Raw genomic sequence first — 19951 nt, 5'->3', positions numbered from 1 at the left:
CCTGCAAGGCCACAGAAACAGTTATGAACATTATCATGCTGTGAATGTCTTTACCATCCGTGCTTACAGAAGTTTAAAAGTGTTGATCCACAACTTAACAGGTATCGAGTATAAATAATCCATATAACAAATGTATCATTTAATCTTTTTATTTATTCAGGACAAAAACAAAAAACAACATCTCAGCACCGTGGGGATTTGGCCCAACTTAACTATATGTGCACATTTACAAAGAAAATAATGGTACAATATAGAGACTCCCATCTCCACCATAAGCTCTTTGCAAGTCAAAAGGCTTAAATACTGCAAGACTCTCTGCTTTGAGCACATATTTCTCATCACTCTCAAATACTTGGTAAGCATGAAAATGCTCACTGAAATGATCCACCACAAGCTTGTTCACCAGGAAGTGGATAACACTGTTGACAACAAGTATCTTTTTTATTCTGCCAAACATGGGCATCTCATGCTCAGTCTCAGTGCAAATTATCAGTCCTGTCCTGTACTCCGTCCCACTAACAGTTACCCAGTTAGTAGAGTAGATGTCTTGCGGTACAGACTCAATATGCAGGGCCTGGGTAAACATGCCACTATTGTCCTCATCGTCCAAATCAAATGATTTCAAGGGTCCATACTCAATATGGTTTGAAGATGTCTCCCAATTATATGCTATGGACATCTGATGTTTTTTTGCGAGAAATTTAGTGATGTTCTTGAAGTTTTTGAGGGTGTTTTTGAAAACCCTGTGTTTCGCCTCAAATCTCATGCTCCACATATGTATTAGAGGTCCAATTTTTCTGATGCAAGCTGGATAGTGAATCATAAAGTGATGTTTTGGGATCAGATTTCTATCTGGATACAGTTGTTTGAACAAATCATGATGTTCAATTATTAAATGCTTTAAATGTATAGTCATGCCTAGTGCAGGGGTCCCCAACCTATTCCACTAAGGCACACTGTGGGTGCAGGATTTCATTCTTACCAAACAAGATGACAACACTTTTTCCCCAATCTGGTGTTTTACAAGTGCAATCAGTTGATTGCAGTCAGGTGTGGCTTGTTTTAGCAGAAGCCTCATTGGTTCAACTGTCTCTGCTGGATCGGCTGGAACAAAAACCAGGACCCACAGTGTGCCTTGAGGACTGGGTTGAAAACCCCTGGCCTAGTGAAATAGACGGAGAAAATATGATGTTGATAATCTGCAGTAAAAGCAGCAGCAAAATCCAGTTTTGGTTTCCTTCTGGCACAATGTCACCAAAGAGCAAAGGGACATTTCTTACAAGACAAAGAGTCTGAATGGAATTGAGTCCTATATTGTTGCCACTACTGTCCAAGTTAATCCTTGTAGGACGATTTTTGCGCTCCACGTACCCATAGTCAAAGGCAAAAATTCTAGACAGCAAATCAGGTTTTGACAAAAGATTTTCCGACAGATACTCAAACAGTAACTTTAGCTCATACTGAGCCACTCCTTCAAGAATGTCATGCATAATGTCCAAAGAAAAATTGTGACAAACATGAAAGAACTGCAGGCTGTTAATAGTCGAGTTCTTTTTTAAACCAAACACAGATAGCTTCTGTGGGTCTGACTGCAACTCATTGCAGTGCCTTTGAAATAGCTCTTTTCCACGCAAGATTATCTTGGGGTCATCCTCACTGTTAACATTCTGAGCATCATCTTTTTCAATCAAACACAGACGGCAGAAATAACGTCCACTAAAAGACTCTGTAAAACCCAGAATTGCATGCATCCCCAAGTTGTCCCCAGTTATCTGACATATAGTGCCATGGACTTTTTCAGTGGAGAAGGGCAAATCAAGGCCATGACACTCAAGTTTTTTGATGTCATCAATCAGTGGCTGCAGAATAGGATCAAAGCTGTATTTTTTCACATCTTCAGAATGAAATAGTGCAACCAAATGTATATTCATCACAGCAGAATTAAACTTTGGTGGCAGATTTCTGAGGACAAAATAGAGAGCACCTATTTTGTGGACACCACGTTTTGAACCCAGTGGGTTAGCTGTTTCAAAGTCGTCATAGTACAACTGAATTTGTAACGAAGCCTGTTGTTTAGAGAACAATGGATGTGCCTTAAAATAAGTTCCATCACAAAAGTCTTCGTATGTGTCAGTTCTTGATATACGAGGTCCCCCAAGCAGTTTACAAATATCAGAATTGCGACAAATGAATTTCATTGTTTCCAAAATTGGAATGTAAACAAAAGTGTCATGTACTGGGACTTGATCATAAGTACCTGTTTGTTTATTTCGTCTCGTATCAAATCGAACTCCTAAATTTTTTTCTACTGGCTCGACAATCCCCCATTTCTGGCTGAAGTATTTCATTCTTTTTGTTTCTGTATTAAAGCTAACAAATGGGTTTTCAAAATTATCAAGACTTTTTTCCAATGTAGCTCTTACGGGATCATTTTGAGGGACAGCAGACAGTGTTTCATGTTTAACTTGGGAGTGCAGTTCAGTAGCAAATTCTTCTAAATCACTAACTATTGCTGAAACAGCACTATTTGCCATACCACTTCCTTGGAGTTTAGCAATAATTGAAGTGCAAATATTTTTTGTATTTACTTTGCTTCTTTGACCTGATCCATTGTCCTCAAAACACCCAGCTTCTGGGCTCTGCACGGCACTTGTTCCAGCAACTTGGAGACTGTGAAAATTGCCTTGAAATGACACAGAGTTTGCTGCATCACCACTTTGACAAGAATCCTTCTCATGAGCACTAACTAAATGTTTTTTGAAACCTGAATATGTTGAAAACTGACGCCTACAACGATCTTGTGAACAAACCAACTTAAACCTGGTGCTGGGATAGAAACTGTGTTCAATTCTTAGATGAGTTATCAAGGACTGGCAGAGAACATGCACAGCTTGACAAATGAAATACTTATACGTTTTTTCAACGTTTTAGTTGATGAGTTTTGCACGCAACTCACGAATTCTTGGGGACTCGTCTGTTGTGGTAACATCAATGTTATAGATGGTTGTCTGCACAAAAGTGTAGAGCTGGACCAGAGACTCATCAAACGACAGGTTGAACACGTAGTGGGATTTAAAGAGTTCATCAAAAGCACCCAACGAGCTGGTAGCTTGGCAAGGGATGAGCCGTTTGTCCACGACGATGTAGAAAGTGTCAATCCTGTTTTGGGTTCGGCCAGCAGCAAGGATATATGGTTGTTTACCCCCTCCTCTTCGCAGGTGTTCATCGATGCTGCAGCATGACTAGAAAACACAGTAACAACAATAATACCATGAACATCTTAAACTAGGAAGTTTTCAACTGCTCACTTCATACTTGGGTCTGTACGACACCAGAAAAGCTGAATTTCTAAACCTAAAGACATTCAAAATAGTCCTCTCTCTTTTTGCCTATATCTCTGGGGGGAAAATGCATTTGCAAGTTGTTTCTAATTGAGTTAAACTAACTGTAAAACTGGCTTGTTGGATTTTAACAGATGAGAGATACATACCTTGTGAAAGTGTACCAGTTTGTCCACTGCATCACTGGGACTTATCTTGACCCTCTTCCGTCCAGCTGTGGGTGGCAAGAGATGGAGAAGGAGCAGCAGAGTAGCCATGTCACTGTCCCAGTCTATCAGGAGGAAAATGAGGCAAAACACATTAGTTTCTACTTAAAATGCACAAAGTAAATAGCACTAGCTACTGGGAATATAAACCAGGCATGTCATGTAGCTTACTGGTGTCATCATTGTCTGTGAGTTTCTCAGCAGCTTTCATAAGTCGGGACAGCTCAGTTGACTGAGTCAGTTGTTTGGCCTCTTTGATAACTTTGGGCCTAAATGCTGTGTCCCACTTTTCAAGCATCTTGGAGGCTGTTTCAGCTCCAAACAGCAGCAGGAAGTCTTGATTCAGCTGGTAATCATACATGCATGCAAATACATCAAGCCAATGGTCAGTGGATTGTTCATTGCTTACGTAAAACCAAAACAAAAAAAGTTCAAAACAAGAAAAAATGTACAACTCACCAGTCCTTTGACATCCAAAAAACGTGGGAATGTTTGAAAGACATCTGTGGTTCTCTGGGGATCATGCACTAAGTCCTGGCGATGTTTCAAGGTCACCTTCATCTTCTGAAACACACTTGCTTCATCAGGAGAGTGAACAAGAAATGAAATAGCTTCCCTGCAGGCATCTCCATCAAGCTGCTCTGGCAATGTGTCTGCTAATTTCTGGCGCTTTGGTCCTGGTGTTTGAGCCACTGTGGCTGCCTTGGCTGGCCGTTTTTCGGTATTCCTGAACATGGTCTTGAGGCGCCATGCTAAATATCCAGTGCCTTTTTCCCCATCATAGAAATGCTCCTGTTAGAAGAATTTTTAAAAATCATTACAAAGGTCTATTACTCATTTATCTTGCAGAAGTGCACTGTGAAGATAAAGGACATTTACTGAAGTAATAGTTTTGCCATTCTCTAATTCATGTGTAATATCCTATTAAACCTAGTCATTCTGATTGCAACTGGGCATAATTTCATTGATGTAATTGTTATTTTGCATCTTCATGGCCAAATTGAACTTTATAGCATACTCCACAGTTTCAATCATTTAGGGGTACTAAGGTGTGGCATTTTTATGAAGAACTACAGAGAAAATAATGTAGAAATTTCACCACTGTTTAAGTATGTAACTATCAATCATGTCAACTAAAATTCCACTCTAGTCTGTAAAATAAGTGTTTTTTGGAAGTAACCCTTTTTTAAAAACTTACATAGCCTTTCGGAGAAAAAGGATCCTTCAGCGAGGGAAAGAGTGCAACAATTCCCAGGGCATACTTCTCCTTCTGCTTACGGGAAGGCATCCGCCTTTAGAACACAGACAATAATTGATTTTAAGTCAGTTTAATTTATACAGGACCAAAAACCAAAAGAAGTTACCTCATAATACAGTGGGGTAATTAAGTATTTAGTCAACCACTAATTGTGCAAGTTCTCCCACTTGAAAATATTAGAGAGGCCTGTAATTGTCAACATGGGTAAACCTCAACCATGAGAGACAATGTGAAAAAAAAAAAAAACAGAAAATCACAGTGTGATTTTTAAAGAATTTATTTGCAAATCGTGGTGGAAAATAAGTATTTGGTCAATACCAAAAGTTCATCTCAATACTTTGTTTTGTACCCTTTGTTGGCAATAACAGAGGCCAAACGTTTTCTGTAACTCTTCACAAGCTTTTCACACACTGTTGCTGGTATTTTGGCCCATTCCTCGATGCAGATCTCCTCTAGACAAGTGATGTTTTGGGGCTGTCGTTGGGCAACACGGACTTTCAAATCCCTTCTCACCCTGTGGCATCAAAATGATAACAAGAACGGGGAGCAAAAATCCCAGAACCACACGGGGGGACCTAGTGAATGACCTACACAGAGAGCTGGGACCACAGTGACAAAGGCTACTATCAATAACACAATGTGCCGCCAGGGACTCAAATCCTGCACTGCCAGACGTGTCCCCCTGCTGAAGAAAGTACACGTCCAGGCCCGTCTGCTGTTCGCTAGAGAGCATTTGAATGATCCAGAAGAGGATTGGGAGAATGTGTTATGGTCAGATGAAACCAAAATAGAAATTTTTGGTAGAAACACAGGTTCTCTTGTTTGGAGGAAAAAGAATACTGAATTGCACCATATCTACTGTGAAGCAGGGGGGTGTAAACATCATGCTTTGGGGCTGTTTTTCTGCAAAGGGACCAGGGCGACTGATCTGTGTAAAGGAAAGAATGAATGGGGCTATGTATCGACAGATTTTGAGTGAAAATCTCCTTCCATCAGCAAGGGCATTGAAGATGAGACGTGGCTGGGTCTTTCAGCATGACAATGATCCCAAACACACAGCCAGGGCAATAAAAGGAGTGGCTTCGTAAGAAGCATTTCAAGGTCCTGGAGTGGCCTAGCCAGTCTCCCAGATCTCAACCCCATGGAAAATCTGTGGAGGGAGTTGAATGTCCATGTTGCCCAACGGCAGCCCCAAAATATCACTGCTCTAGAGGAGATCTGCATGGAGGAATGGGCCAAAATACCAGCAACAGTGTGTGAAAAGCTTGTCAAGAGTTACAGAAAACGTTTGGCCTCCGTTATTGCCAACAAAGGGTACATAACAAAGTTTTGGTATTGACCAAATACTTATTTTCCACCATGATTTGCAAATAGATTATTTAATAATCAAACAATGTCATTTTCAGTTGTTTTTTTCCTCCACACTCTGTCTCTCATGGTTGAGGTTTAACCATGTTGACAATTACAGGCCTCTTTAACATTTTCAAGTGGGAGAACTTGCACAATTAGTGGTTGACTAAATACTTATTTGCCCCACTGCACCTCTAATACAGAACAAGTCATGGCCAAACTCTTGAAATACAAAAACAGACAATTCAAGTGCCCCACTAATGACTGTAGGGTCCCAGCATTGTTAATTCAATGTCATGCATTTTGAAAATTCGTTAAATTCTTTCTTAATATAAAGCCTTTCAGTCTGAAATGGGTTAAAATTAACAATTTAGTCAAGCAACACTTACCCATGATTTTCAGTCATATGGCTAGTCAATATGTTAACAAGCTGTCTCCGGGTGCGTTGGCTCAGCGAATTTTGTGACTTGTACTCATCAATGACATCCTCACCTCCAGGTTTCCTGAGCAAAGCATTTTTTACCATCTACTCACATAACACAAAAAGTTCACAGTTTACAATTCAGTCTTCCAGGATACGATCATTTTAACAATATACCATCAATTATCTCTTCAAACTAAGAATAAAAGTAATTCACTGCATCAAAGGAAATAAAAAAAAAAAACACAACAGTTCTCCAAAACAAAAGAAATCACATATAGCACCAAGGGCAAAACCATTTTCTTTGATAACTGGTCAGGCGGAAAGTCAAAAATATAGTCTGGATTCAACTAGAGCTGAACGTCCCAAAAAAAAAAAAAAAAAAAAAAAACACCAAATTGTGACTATTTTTGACTGATGTTGCAATTGCAATATGATTTGTGATATTTTATATCATTCTGATTTTATTTGAAATGCAAACATGATTATGACTCAATTTTGACATGCATTTCTCCTCTAACATATATTGCACCTATGTTTTAAAAATTGCAGCAGGCCATATTGTGATTTCAATTAGTTGTTTAACCCTATTTTAACTACTACCTATCAATCATCTACACTACTTGCCTCGCAGAAGAGAAATGACCAGTCGATGTATATGAATAATGTAAATACACATATATGGAAAGAATAGTTACACAATATAGTTATTCAACAGTCAAACGCTGGGTTCATGTTTATTTCCTAATTTAATGACGTTTCCTCAATTTTTCAATCTAAAATTTACAATTCTAAATATCTCAATGCTCTCAATTTAGTTTGACACTTTATTAAAGATGTTTAGCCAAATTTTAAATGACATCTGCTGCTCTCAAGTACCTCTTTTGCAGCTTCTGAGTCAGAAACATCTGTGGTAGACCTGTTCATGACTTCAGAACTGGATTTATTTCTGACTGTGGGAACGCTCCATTCTTTTTGACAGGAAAGGTCATTGTCACTTGACGAAAATGATGTGAGGGTATCCGTGAGGGAGGATGATGATGCTGAATGATGTAAAGGAGAAAAATCTTAAGGAAAAACACAAGTATGACATGTTATTAGTGTGCTCTTCGGGGGTGGCAAAACCACTGGTTGAATTTATTTGTGACAGTGATGATTTCAAATAAAATTAGCGAATGTCAACATTTCTGACATTGCAAACTGTCAACTTGAGTAAAGCTGGGCGATATGGCTGGAAAACAATATCTCAATTCTTTTTTTAGGCTATTTCGCAATATACATATTTTCTCTAAAATAAAAAATTGTAAATTCTAGAATAGTGCAATTACATGATTATCTTACAATATATTATGCACTGCCATTGACTAAACTGCCCAACAGAATATAAAGTAGCAAAAATGACCTTACATTTACAGCATTTACATTACATTTACAGCTGTAAAATGCATCATGCACATTTAAGAGCAATAATATTACTCCAAAAACATCTGATATAATAGTAAAACACTGTCAGGCGTCACTTCACAGCAATACCAGTAATGTAACATTTATTTTTGACACTTTCAGTATATTTTGTTATAATACATACTTTCAACTTAGTAAAGTTTAAAAGACAGAACTTTTACTTGTAGTCGAGTATTTTCAACATGGGGTATTAGTACTTTTGTTAACAAATGGAACTTAATTACAAAACCACTGCACCTGTGTGTTATCAACTGAGCCTTCCCATTTAAGGAAGGTGGGCTTGTGGGTAGCCTGTGTGATGGATGTTTACAGGTGTCTCTTGAGAAAATGAGGTATCTACCAGTAGTTAGCTGCTACGAGTCAGGCTAAAGAAATGATGACACCCTAAAACCAGAGGTCTTCCAGATACGCTTTGGAACTGGAGGTTGCTGGGAACATAGCAAATGTGATCAGATGATCGATTGCATTTTTTCATGTGATTTTTTTCCTCCACCACAGCAAAACAAAAATAAATAAATTATGATTGCTCGTAGCTACTAACTCGCTAAGTTAGCTTTTCACGGACCAGCTCTGCTGTGAAGAGCTGAGCTAAAGTTACACATACAGGGACTTTATATTTCTTTTCTGTGGCAGCAAAGAACACACAGCCGTTCAGTAATCATGACACTGCGATCTGAGCTGATCTATACACTTCATAGCTGTTTGAGGTTAAGAATCTGGCACGAAGCAGTGACCACTGGGAACATGACCATACGGTCATCTGCTATATTGCACATTAATTCATCCTCGATTATGACAAATACCCTCAATATATCGCCCAACCTGAGCAACAAGCGCAGGAAAATCAAAACCAAACCCACATTTTTAAAATGTTTTTGCAAATGGATGCATGTCTTTTGCATAAATATTATTTTTGTTCATCTAATTTGTGACAGTAGTCAGACAGTCAGGGACATAAAAGGGTCTCATCCAGACGATATTTGTGAAGCAGGGGACCTCGAGCATTGATTACAACAAATTTTATAATGGCCATACCTTGCTCTGAAATGCTGTCAGGACTGACCTCTGTCAGTTTAAGATTGTCGTCTTCCACCACTGGTAGGGTTGGGCAGCAACAGATCACAAATAATCAGGATTATATCATCAGTTTACAAAAAATAAGTAACTAAACACTTTTTCTAATCTAATCTGGTTTGATTAATTAGATTATAGTTACAGTGTAAAAAATTGCTGGATTACATTTTTGATGAAGTCTTCAAAAAAAAAAAAAGGCATCTCTAAAATTATGAAAAAATACAGTATACTTTTATGAAAGTGTTTTTGTAAGCATCATTTGATCAGACCAATTCTGAATGCAAAACATGTTCTAGTAAATATCAAAGTAAGTGACTCATGTTCCATTAATGGTGACTTACATAATGGAGTTTTATTCTTTTTCATTTACACTGAAATGTTTTGAGATGTTTAAAGAAAAAGAAAAGGGGTGGGGTAACTCAAATTTGTTGTGTTTGCATGATTTTTTATTTATTTTAAATTTCTGATTTTTAAGTAATCAGGAAGCTTCCCTATTTGCAATCCAATCCTACTTGCATTATTAATCATGAAAATTGCCATATAATTTTGTATCCAGTAACTGACAACTTATCTAAGTAATATGACACCACCCTATCGATTGGTGTATCATATTGAAGAGATTTTTATAATGAAACGTACCTTCAACTGAAATTCTGTCACATACAATCAAGCATAAATCCGGATTAACCTCTATCAATTCAAGAAAGATGTCTTCCTCCACTGCTGTGTTGGTGTCATCAAAAACGTCAAGTTCTGTGGCGTCAGGAAGACCAAACTTGTTTTTGACTTCAGTAGGATAAGCAAACAAATAAAGATACATGAAGCATGTCTCTTTAACCTAAACGGAACAAATTCAATGTCAAAGTTGGCTACTGGACCTTGGTTATAATGGTGATAATGCTTTGTAATTCAATTTTTTTTACGAAGTGAGGATAATTTCTTTCTTTTCATTTCTTGCATTTCTAATTGACTCTGGAATGGTAATAGAAATTGGTTTACATACAATGAAATAATATTCCTTCAGGTGTTTACCTTTCAAAAGTGAACTGAAATATGAATATAGGCCTTATGGCTGTAGAATTATTCCTGAGTCTTTTTGGGATATTAGTTTATCCAAGGCCCAGGGCTCAAACTACACATAATGAATGACTGAGCAGTTTTTATGTCTAAAACTAATGTGAAATTGCACAATGCTTTCAGTTGTTAACAGCAGTATTAGGATGTTGCATTTTGGGGATTGCCAAAACCAGAGTGTACAAGACAAATAGTAGCTTGAAACTAAAAGCTCCACCACCATCTGTCACTTTAACTCTTCATGTCTTAAGTGGCAAACAAACTGGTTTCTAAATTAACTGACACTTCCCAGGTTTGACAACATCTTAATTTTAAACCACACTGAGGGAATAAAAAATTCAGGTGAGGGAATGGGTCTCATGAAATAACAGCAAGGCAGCATAATAATTAGTGATGCCCCGATCATTTTTTCTTGCTCCCGATCCGATCCCGATCGTTTTAGTTTGAGTATCTGCCGATACTAGGGGTGTAACGGTACTAGAGCAGGGCGGTAAACCGAAAATTTACCGTCACCGAAATTCTTAACGATGACCGACGTAATTTTGACCATGTCGGTAAATTCGGTAAATTAATAAAACAAGAAAATAGTCTTTTCATCCCGCTTTGATTCTGTGTTGTTCGTCTATGTTCATTCCCCTTTAAGAAAGCAGTGAATGTGCTTACGTATGGAGTCACGTGATCATCAGGAAGCCAATCAAACAAAAGCCCGGTAAGCTAACGCTAGCAGCTAACGCTACAAGCAAAACGTGATGGAGTGTGGCTTAAGGGAGGTTCACCAAACTTTCAACCGACATTTAGTAGACTCTTGGTGGCATCCAGACGGGCTTTCACCCGCTGTCCTCCTTTGTTCTCACGATTTCCGGAGATGGTGCTTTCAGTGCTTTCTACTGGTAGCCAGGCTAACGCTAGCTAGCGGCTAACGCTACAAATGAACGTTATGGAGTCGGATAGAGGCTCTAACCTGGTCGAAACGGCTGAACTTAATGAGTGGATTGGGCACGGACTGCATCTAGCAATTACTATGTGGCGTTATTTTGTATCTGTCTGTGTGTGTGATTCCTCTGATAGCTTTTGTGATGGTAAAGAATTCTGCATAAAGTACAATCCAACGGCGAAACTTATAATGACCGAGAAATGGCCCCAGCTATTTTTATTGTGCGTGCATTTATGAAAAAATGCACTGGGGGGGGAAAAAACCCTTAAACCATAAAGTAAACACTTGTATTTAATAATTATATCACAGCAGCCATTAACAATAAGTTGTCTTTTTGAAGTGTACTGTTCAAGCTGCAAGTCATTTGTGTTACAATTACATGTTTGCACAGGCATATTGATTTTGACAATGTACATTGTTCAAGTCATACACGCTGTTATAAATGTTCATACTTGAATTCTTATTGCTTACAATACATTTTTATTAGGGCTGTCAAACGATTAAAATTTTTAATCGAGTTAATTACAGCTTAAAAATTAATTAATCGTAATTAATTGCAATTCAAACCATCTATATAATATGCCATATTTTTCTCTAAATTATTGTTGGAATGGAAAGATAAGACGCAAGATGGATATATATTTTCAACATGCGGTACATAAGGACTGTATTTGTTTATTATAACAATAAATCAGTTCTAAATCAGTTATAGAAATTTTATATTAAAACCCCTCTTAATGTTTTCGTTTTAATAAAATTTGTTAAATTTTCAATCAAAAAATAAACTAGTAGCCCGCCATTGTTGATGGCAATAATTACTTACACTATAAAATCAGTCGCACCCAAACGCTAGCAGAGGGCAGCAAAACTCCGCAAAACACAATTAACAGGTGGGCCTTTCACTCTAGTGACATGTAAATATGTCTGAGCTGGGCAAGTGCGTTAATTGCGTCAAATATTTTAACGTGATTAATTTAAAAAATTAATTAACGCCAGTTAACGCGATAATTTGGACAGCCCTAATTTTTATAAATTTAATGTTTAGACTGCATGTACAATTGTTAAATACAGTATATAAAATTGAATGCTGGTAAATAAATCAACAAGAAATAGTTAATCTGTATTTCATGCATTGATTCAGATTTTCAAATTATATAACAGTCCGCTTGGGCGAATTTATCGTCATTTATCGTTATCGAGATAAATCTGCTCAATTTATCGTGATACATGTTTAAGGCCATATCGCCCAGCCCTAAACGGTACACCAAAATCTCGGTTCGGTACGTACCTCGGTTTTGAGGTCACGGTTCGGTACATTTTCGGTACAGTAAGAAAACAAAATGCAAAATATAAATGTGCTAGTTGTTTATTACACACTTTTGTGCTTTCAACAATAGGAACATTAGTCCATACAAAGCTAGAATTCTGCTCAATAATAGAAAATACAATATTCTGAAATGTAGATATTATGAAAAACAAAATAAAAAATAACTTTGGCTAAGACTTTTTCTTTAATATAAATATCTGATGTGCAAAGTTGAACAGTTGCAACACTGAAGTGAAGAGTTGTTCCATCTATATTCTTTTTTAATTTGAGTTCCCCACCCAGAGGGCCAACCATCTTCCATGTTAACATATAACCGTTACCCACGCTGCTCACTGCACTTCTACTGTATGTGGTGCGACGGCCCTGGCCGTTTAATTGTTATCTTTTTTGAGACTGTCAGTCATCTGATCGCCGCGTCTGCCAGCTGGCTGCCTCCCCTCCCAACGTGGCGTACTCTGATTGACGCCGGACGGGCTGACGACGTCACCGCCGCTGACGGGCCACCCGAACTAGCCGCTGTCTGACATGTATCCATTATGCAGCGCTTTGTTTACATTTGCGGCAATAACGACACTTGCTTGACGGCAGCTAATCCGATACACGGTAATACGGCTCTGGGTAATACTATTTGGCCGTTGTTTGAGCATGCATACCCGCGTGTGTGTTGTATTGTGCCTGAGTCTTGTTAACCAAATAAAGGCAGCGTTAACAAAAGTCATCTGACCGCTCGTCATTTTACAGTCAACACTCCGAGTTCGCAACTACGCATTTGACAGCATACGTGCCGCGTCCCTCCTCGCTCGCTGTTTGCTCGCTATTCATTCACCTGTGCATTTGATCGCTATTTTGTTACACTCCCGCTTTTTCGGTGAGGTCTTTTGTGTTCATTCGTTATTGGATCGTTTGTGTTCACCACTGTAAATAAGATCACCGCAACAGTAGAGGTAAACTACCGTTTTCGTTCAACCCGTTTTGTTTTGTGTAGAAGCCAGGTTAGTGCCAGTGGCTGTATTGTTTTTTCTTTTTTACGATCAGGGTTTACTTAGCGGGTGGAGTTCAAGCGTAGTTTCATTTTGTTTGTTGTTTTGGCCTGGGCTTACGCTGAAGCCAGCTTCTTCCGCATTTTGTATATTTTGTTCATTGCGAGTTCGACTTGTGTCAATAAATTTGTGTCCACTTGCAACTTGTGTGCGTGTCTCGTTTTATGTTACGCCCTTAGCAGCCGTCCGTGGGACGTAACAGTGGGATTATGGGAAGCATGAGCGGGCATTCCGCGCTTGCGTTAAATGCGTTGAATATTTTAACGTGATTAATTAAAAAAAAATAATTACAGCCCATTACCGCGCTAAATTTGACAGCATTTTACATTTCGTCAGAAACTCGTTCGGTGCGGCCCCGCACCGAACCGAGGACCCCGAACCGAAACGGTTCAATACAAATACATGTACCGTTACACCCTTAGCCGATACCGATATTTCCCGATCCGATTGCTTTTTTTTTGCTCCCGATTCAATTCCAATCATTCTCAATAATTTTTCCCGATCATATACATTTTGGCAATGCATTAAGAAAAAAAATGAATAAAACTCAATTCAGTTGCTCCAAGTATCTTTTTTATTGTCAAACATGACAATGCTGACAATGTTCCAAGTTTTTTTCGGTGCCACACTTTGTGAGTGCGACAAAAAATGGCAGGGGAGGATATTTGTTGTTATTATGAACCAATCTTTAAACCAAAACTAAAGCCTCTGGATGAGTGTAAGACATTTTGTCTGTAACATTAAATACAATTAGAAAACGATTTAATTAAAAAATATTAAAATTTTTACTCGAGTTAATTACAACTTAAAAATTAATTAATCGTAATTCATCGCAATTCAAACCATCTACAAAATATGCCATATTTTTCTGTAAATTATTGTTGGAATGGAAAGATGAAGACGGATTTATACATTCATAAGTACCGTATTTGTTTATCATAACAATAAATCCACAAGATGGCATTAACATTATTAACATTCTTTCTGTGAAAGGGACCCACTAATAGAGTAATTCATAAAGGATAAATGTGAGTTTGTATATTGTGAGTAAATACTGCCATCTAGTGTATTTGTTGAGCTTTCAGTAAATGATACTGAAGCCCAAAAGCATGTTGGGAAGTGGCTATGTGGCAGTGGTGCAACCATGACTGTGTGTGGTTGCACCAAATGTTAAATCTTCTCTCCATTGGGTATATTGCGTGAGTTACAGGGTGACCCAAAAAAAAGTTTACACTCAGTTGACTGCTTGTTTAAAAGCCATTGAAACATATCTAAATAGGTTGTCATGGTTAAGTGATACATTAAGGTCACTCAATGCAGCTGGTAGTCTCTCGTCTCTACAATTCCTGTGCTTCTGCTGAAAATGAAAACTTTAGCTGTAGATGAATTGCTGCGTGCCGGTCTGACACCTACTGAGATTGCAGCAAATCTGAGAATATCCAGATGCGCAGTCTACAAAGTTAAAAAGAAGCTGAAAGATACTGGAACAGCCTCACGAAAACCTGGTTCTGGAAGTGAAGATCTGTGCGGACCAAAAAGTAGATTGACAAGGTGATATGTGGCCACTCCAGAGTCCAGATCTCAATCCCCTGGATTATAGCATATGGGCAACTGTGGAGGACAGTGCCTGTAAGAAGCCACAAACTTCTGTGGCAGCCTTGGAGAGGTCCATTGTTAGATCTTGGGAAAAGATGACAGCATCCTACATAAAGAAGCGTTCCGCAGGCGCCTGGAGGCTGTTGTGACACTTAAGGGAGGACACATTGAAAAATAGAGTCTACTGTACATGTTATAATGTATAATTTGTGATTCAATTCTAATTCTAAGATGAATAAACACGGCATTTAAGTTGTATTATGGCAGTGTAAACTTTTTTTGGGCTCACCCTGTAAGATAATGATCAAACCTTGTCCAACTACTCCTAAGGGACTTCCACTTCATTCAAAGTCACTTTGGGAGTGTTGTAAAGCTTCTGCCCATTAATTGCATGGCTTTAATAAATACTTGCATGTACTTCTCTAGCTTGGCATTGGCTTTTATCGCTATATCTAAGCAAAACAGCGATATTATAGGCTATGACGGCAATGTGTGAATGCGTCATACTGCGCATGCGTTAACTGTGTTAAAGTCCGATATTTTTTTGCCGATTCTGATACTTTGAAAATGACGTGATCGCCATCTCTAACAATAATAATTAAATATTCATTTTCAGCACTTCCCCACCCTGTATTTTGGATTACAAAATAATCCTAAAACCCCTGCAGAAAGAGCCATGCTCTCTCCTGACAAAACCTCATGAGTTAACATGACAACATGTAAAGCAATTATTATTATTATCATACTGTTATTGTTATCATTATCATTATTGATGAAAAACATCATGACATTACTAACATTCCTCTGAACTACGCACAACACAGAAAAAAAATCTTGAAATCGTTATGCTACATAAATCATTGTGCTTCCATTTGTTGTGAAGATAGTGGCATATTTTGTTACATGAGATGCCTACTCACCTTCACTGATGAAATCCAAAAAGGTGAAACCTGACTGTAATCTGATGTACTTTCTGGTACTCTGGTATTTCACCTTCAGCAACATGACATCTGCAACTTGTAGAAAATACATTTAGCAGTTTAGCTTTCACAAGTGCAATAAGTTAAGTGAACTTCAAGTCAAGCTGAGTGGTCCAAAAAAACAATTGTCAATTAATAATAATTAATTCCCTCCTAGACCTTCCCAGCAATCTAGCTAAGCATTAACAGCCCCACTGGTGCAGTAAAACTAGCATAATGGCAACGCATTAGCCACCATATTAGCAAACCAGCTAAGTAACCCCAACTGCATAACTGAGCCTTAACCAACACATATTTGAAGCCGCCGCCCCTCCCCCCACCACGCAGACTGTAGCAGTCATTTTGTGAGAAGCACTTGCCACCATTTGCCTTAAAATTTTATAAAAGAACGTTATTTAACCCACCGTTGTCTATCTAAATTACAAGCAAACACGGTGTATTTACTTTTGCTGTCCATTTGATATTGTACCGGGAAAAAAATGCGCCCCTGAAATGACTATATTTTACAGCTTGTTAGCTAGCTGTAGCGTATTAGCTAGCAGTTAGCATGTTCAGCACATTAACATTTGCTAATATCAGTTAGCTTCAATGACACATAACAATCGCTTCACATACCACTAGACGTTAACACATGACTTTATATCAGGATTACCACCCTGTACAAGTAAATATATTTGGTTCTTACCGTTTTAAACGTGTTTACCAACCAGCCTCTTCCTCTTCTCCTCTGTCAAGGCAATGAAGAAATGCGCGCACGGAAACTGGGTGTGGCTTATTTTACCGCCAGGCAATTAACTCTGCATGGGGTGTTTACATTTGACTCGAGGAAATAGCACCACCTTCTGAGCGATTTTATCACTGCAAGTGTTAAAACAACACCCAAATCAACACCTATCAACTCAAAATATTTTTCACTGGAAAATGAACACTTCAGATTTTGCTGTGCAGCACACAGAGATAATTAAGTCCAGATGGTATGTGGTAGAACAAAGAACACTGTGTTTTAGGGTATAAGAGAAAGAATATATTATAGTTATTAACTATATGAGTAAATATGCATACAAGAGTATAATAATAGGTAAATATATATGTGTGTATCCTTTCACAATCGTCCTGCTTTGTCAGTGTTATATCAGTAAGCCAGTGAGCATTGTTAGCATGCTAATAGGGAATGGGACGTACTACGTCATTGTTTGGACGCACCTCCGTGCTGGCAATATGATTCACTTCCGGGCCGGCAGAGTCAATGCGGATTGTAACGTGTGGTAGTGCTAAGCTAACTCTTTCGGTGTTTTAGAAAGAAAATATGGGTGCTTGTTGTTGCGTTACCGGGTGCAACAGCGTCTCCTACGACAAAAAAAGGGGTTAGGAAAAATGGACTCACTTTTCACCGTTTTCCTGCATGGAGGACCAAATATCAGATCACGAAGGCACGACGGATGGTTGGGGCGCAGCGGTTCGTTGGAAAAGCATTTCTCTTGATCATATTTCTGCCGGAATGAGAGTGTATTCCCCTCATCTCTACTCTTGTAAGTTGAACGATTTATCCGTTTTGGTTTCAATACGTTTTTTTTTGTTTTTTTTTTTACTGTTGTGTAAATCTGCCTCGGTAGCAATGCTAACCTTCTCCTCCTCACCTACCTGTTGTGTTACTAGGAAAACCTGCATATGAAATGCTGACAACACATCCCGATTGGTCACCATATCTCTTCTTGGGTTATTCTGAGGTCAAGCGCACCACATCGGAGCGTTATGAGAGGTTGGAAAGGCGAAGAGTGCACGCTGAAACTTCAGTTTGCTCTGCTCTTACAAACACGATCCCAAGTGTTGTTGTGAAAAGTCAATAAAATATGAATACCAAAACATGACTTGAACAACTTCTTGACAAACTGTAACTGCTTGTTGTTTACTTCAGGTCTTCATAATAAACAGGTGTAATAATTACAAAGTCAGGTGACTTAATTTTGTTATTCTATTTGGAATATGCATTGACAATTTTTGGACAGTGTTGTAGACAAGAACTGGGACTGATAAGTTGCAATAGATTTATTTCAAGTAATGCAATTTCTCCAATACGATATTTGAATTGACAGTTTAAAATCTTTAAATTAGTGCAAACAAGGCCCACCCTCTGACGGTGGCAGCAAATATTATATAATTATAAGTAATACACAAATACAAGGTCACAATAAACGTGTCTTTGTCAAAGCAGTTTAAAACACTATTTACTGGCCTTGGGTAAATTGCCAGACAGGATAAATATGTGCTTTAAAGTTCTTGCATTTCCATTTTAAGTATTGCAAGTACTAGTCTCCAACACAGTATTTGAACTGACAGTTTAAAATCCTTTTAGTACAAAATGGCCCACACTCTGGCAGGGGGCAGCAAATATTATAATACATTATAAAAAGCTATATACTATATAAATACAAGATCACAACAAAACCTGTATTTTTCAAAGCAGTTAAAAAACATCTAGTGGCCTTAGGTAAATAAAGGTGTATAAATATGTACTTTACAGTTCTTGCATTTCTATTTTAGGTATTGCAACTTTTCCAACACTATTTGAATTGACAGTCTAAAGTCTACATAAGTGCAAATAAGAATATTATAATTTAAAAACAATAATAGAATATATAAATTCAACATTACAATGAAACGTGTCTTTGTCAAAGTGGTTTAAAAAAAAAAAAAAAAAAAAAAAAAAAAAAAAACGTCACTGGCCATAGTTAAATAGCCAGGCAGAATAAATATGTGCATTAAAGTTCTTGCATTTTCACAAGTTAAAAGCCCGCAGTTCATCGACGAGAAGGGCAGACCCAGATGGCGTCTGCTGCAGGGGCTTGTTTGAGTCCGACACAGGACAAATGGAACCACTCCATTGAACAAATTTTCTTTGTCAAATGATCCAAGAAGAGAGATGGTGACCAATCGGGATGTGTTGTCAGCAGGTTTACCTAGGAACACAACAGGTAGGTGAGTCGTAGTAGGCGAGCATTGCTACCGAGGCAGATTTACACAACGGTGAAAAAAAACAAAAACGTATTGAAACCAAAAGTGGATAAAGCGTTCAACTTACAAGAGTAGAGATGACAGGAACACACTCTCATTCCAGCAGAAATATGATCATAAATGCTTTTCCGACGAACCGCTGCAATCCAGCCATCCGTCGTACCTTCGTGATCTGATATTTGGTCCTCCATGCAGGAAAACGGTGAAAAGTGAGTCCATTTTTCCTAACCCCTTTTTTTGTCGTAGGAGACGCTGTTGCACCCGGTAACGCAACAATAAGCACCCATATTTTCTTTCTAAAACACCGAAAGAGTTAGCTTAGCACTACCACACGTTACAATCCGCATTGACTCTGCTGGCCCGGAACTGAATCATATTGCCAGCATGGAGGCGTGTCCAAACAATGACGTAGTACGTCCCATTCCTTATTGAAAAATAACTCCACATCATTGCAAAGGAGGTAAATACTGTGAGCAGCAAAAATAAAAACTGTCCTGTCCAAGGACATTTGCCCCCCCCCCCCCCCCCCCCTTTTATTCAGATTTGTTTTTTCGGTCAAATTTTTTGGCACATTGTCCTCATGAGTGAATGTTTCTAATCAATTTTAATTTGGTATTATTTACTGATTTTATTACATTTTATTTTTCTGTATCAAATGGTCAAAAATGTACCTTGAGTGTATTTTTTAGTTTGGATGTGAATTTTTTTTTTTTTTAATTCAGGCAAATTGATGCACATCAAGTCTTCTCTGTTACAAACAAAACAATGTTTATAATAAAGTTATACTTAATTATAAGTTGATGTATGTTACTTTTTTTCTTTATTAGAAAAAAAGGACACAATGTTAGGCAGATGCGTATTTATAATAGTAATT

General features: G+C 38.1%; 1 protein-coding gene and 2 long non-coding RNA genes across 4 annotated transcripts; all 3 read right to left on the bottom strand.

Annotated features, from left to right (window-relative positions):
• Positions 1-2927: 2927 nt before the first annotated feature.
• On the bottom strand, positions 2928-9231 carry LOC130929034 (uncharacterized). 2 transcript variants are annotated; one of them, XM_057855917.1, is made up of 7 exons: positions 9076-9231; positions 7456-7643; positions 6545-6681; positions 4746-4839; positions 3719-3893; positions 3491-3612; positions 2928-3242 (listed from the first exon to the last, which is right to left on the bottom strand). In XM_057855917.1, exons 2-7 carry the CDS (start codon positions 7501-7503, stop codon positions 2928-2930), a joined length of 891 nt encoding a protein of 296 aa, XP_057711900.1. In that variant the 5' UTR covers positions 7504-7643; positions 9076-9231. The 2 variants fall into 2 exon arrangements, with proteins under 2 accessions (XP_057711900.1, XP_057711898.1); XM_057855915.1 differs by lacking the exons at positions 4746-4839; positions 6545-6681; positions 7456-7643; positions 9076-9231 and adding an exon at positions 4007-4203.
• Positions 9232-9415: 184 nt separating this feature from the next.
• LOC130928870 (uncharacterized) lies at positions 9416-16783 on the bottom strand. The gene is made up of 3 exons (XR_009066748.1): positions 16751-16783; positions 16006-16095; positions 9416-9900 (listed from the first exon to the last, which is right to left on the bottom strand). It is a non-coding gene; the product is annotated as an uncharacterized LOC130928870 (long non-coding RNA).
• Positions 16784-18743: 1960 nt separating this feature from the next.
• On the bottom strand, positions 18744-19427 carry LOC130929273 (uncharacterized). Its single transcript, XR_009066848.1, has 2 exons — positions 19145-19427; positions 18744-19022 (listed from the first exon to the last, which is right to left on the bottom strand). It is a non-coding gene; the product is annotated as an uncharacterized LOC130929273 (long non-coding RNA).
• Positions 19428-19951: the final 524 nt, after the last annotated feature.

Source organism: Corythoichthys intestinalis, chromosome 13 (assembly GCF_030265065.1).
Source record: "Corythoichthys intestinalis isolate RoL2023-P3 chromosome 13, ASM3026506v1, whole genome shotgun sequence".
Lineage (NCBI taxonomy): Eukaryota > Metazoa > Chordata > Actinopteri > Syngnathiformes > Syngnathidae > Corythoichthys > Corythoichthys intestinalis.
Note: the sequence above shows the minus strand (reverse complement) of the source record. Positions and strands in the feature narration are given on the sequence as shown.

What these genes read in the sequence shown, in the direction of transcription:
- LOC130929034 (XM_057855917.1), bottom strand. Translation starts at nt 7,503, where the DNA reads ATGAACAGGTCTACCACAGATGTTTCTGACTCAGAAGCTGCAAAAGAG. An exon ending in CACAGACAATGATGACACCA is followed by an intron (nt 3,613 to 3,718) that starts GTAAGCTACATG and finishes TCCTCCTGATAG; the next exon opens with ACTGGGACAGTGACATGGCT. An exon ending in AACTGGTACACTTTCACAAG is followed by an intron (nt 3,243 to 3,490) that starts GTATGTATCTCT and finishes TGTGTTTTCTAG; the next exon opens with TCATGCTGCAGCATCGATGA.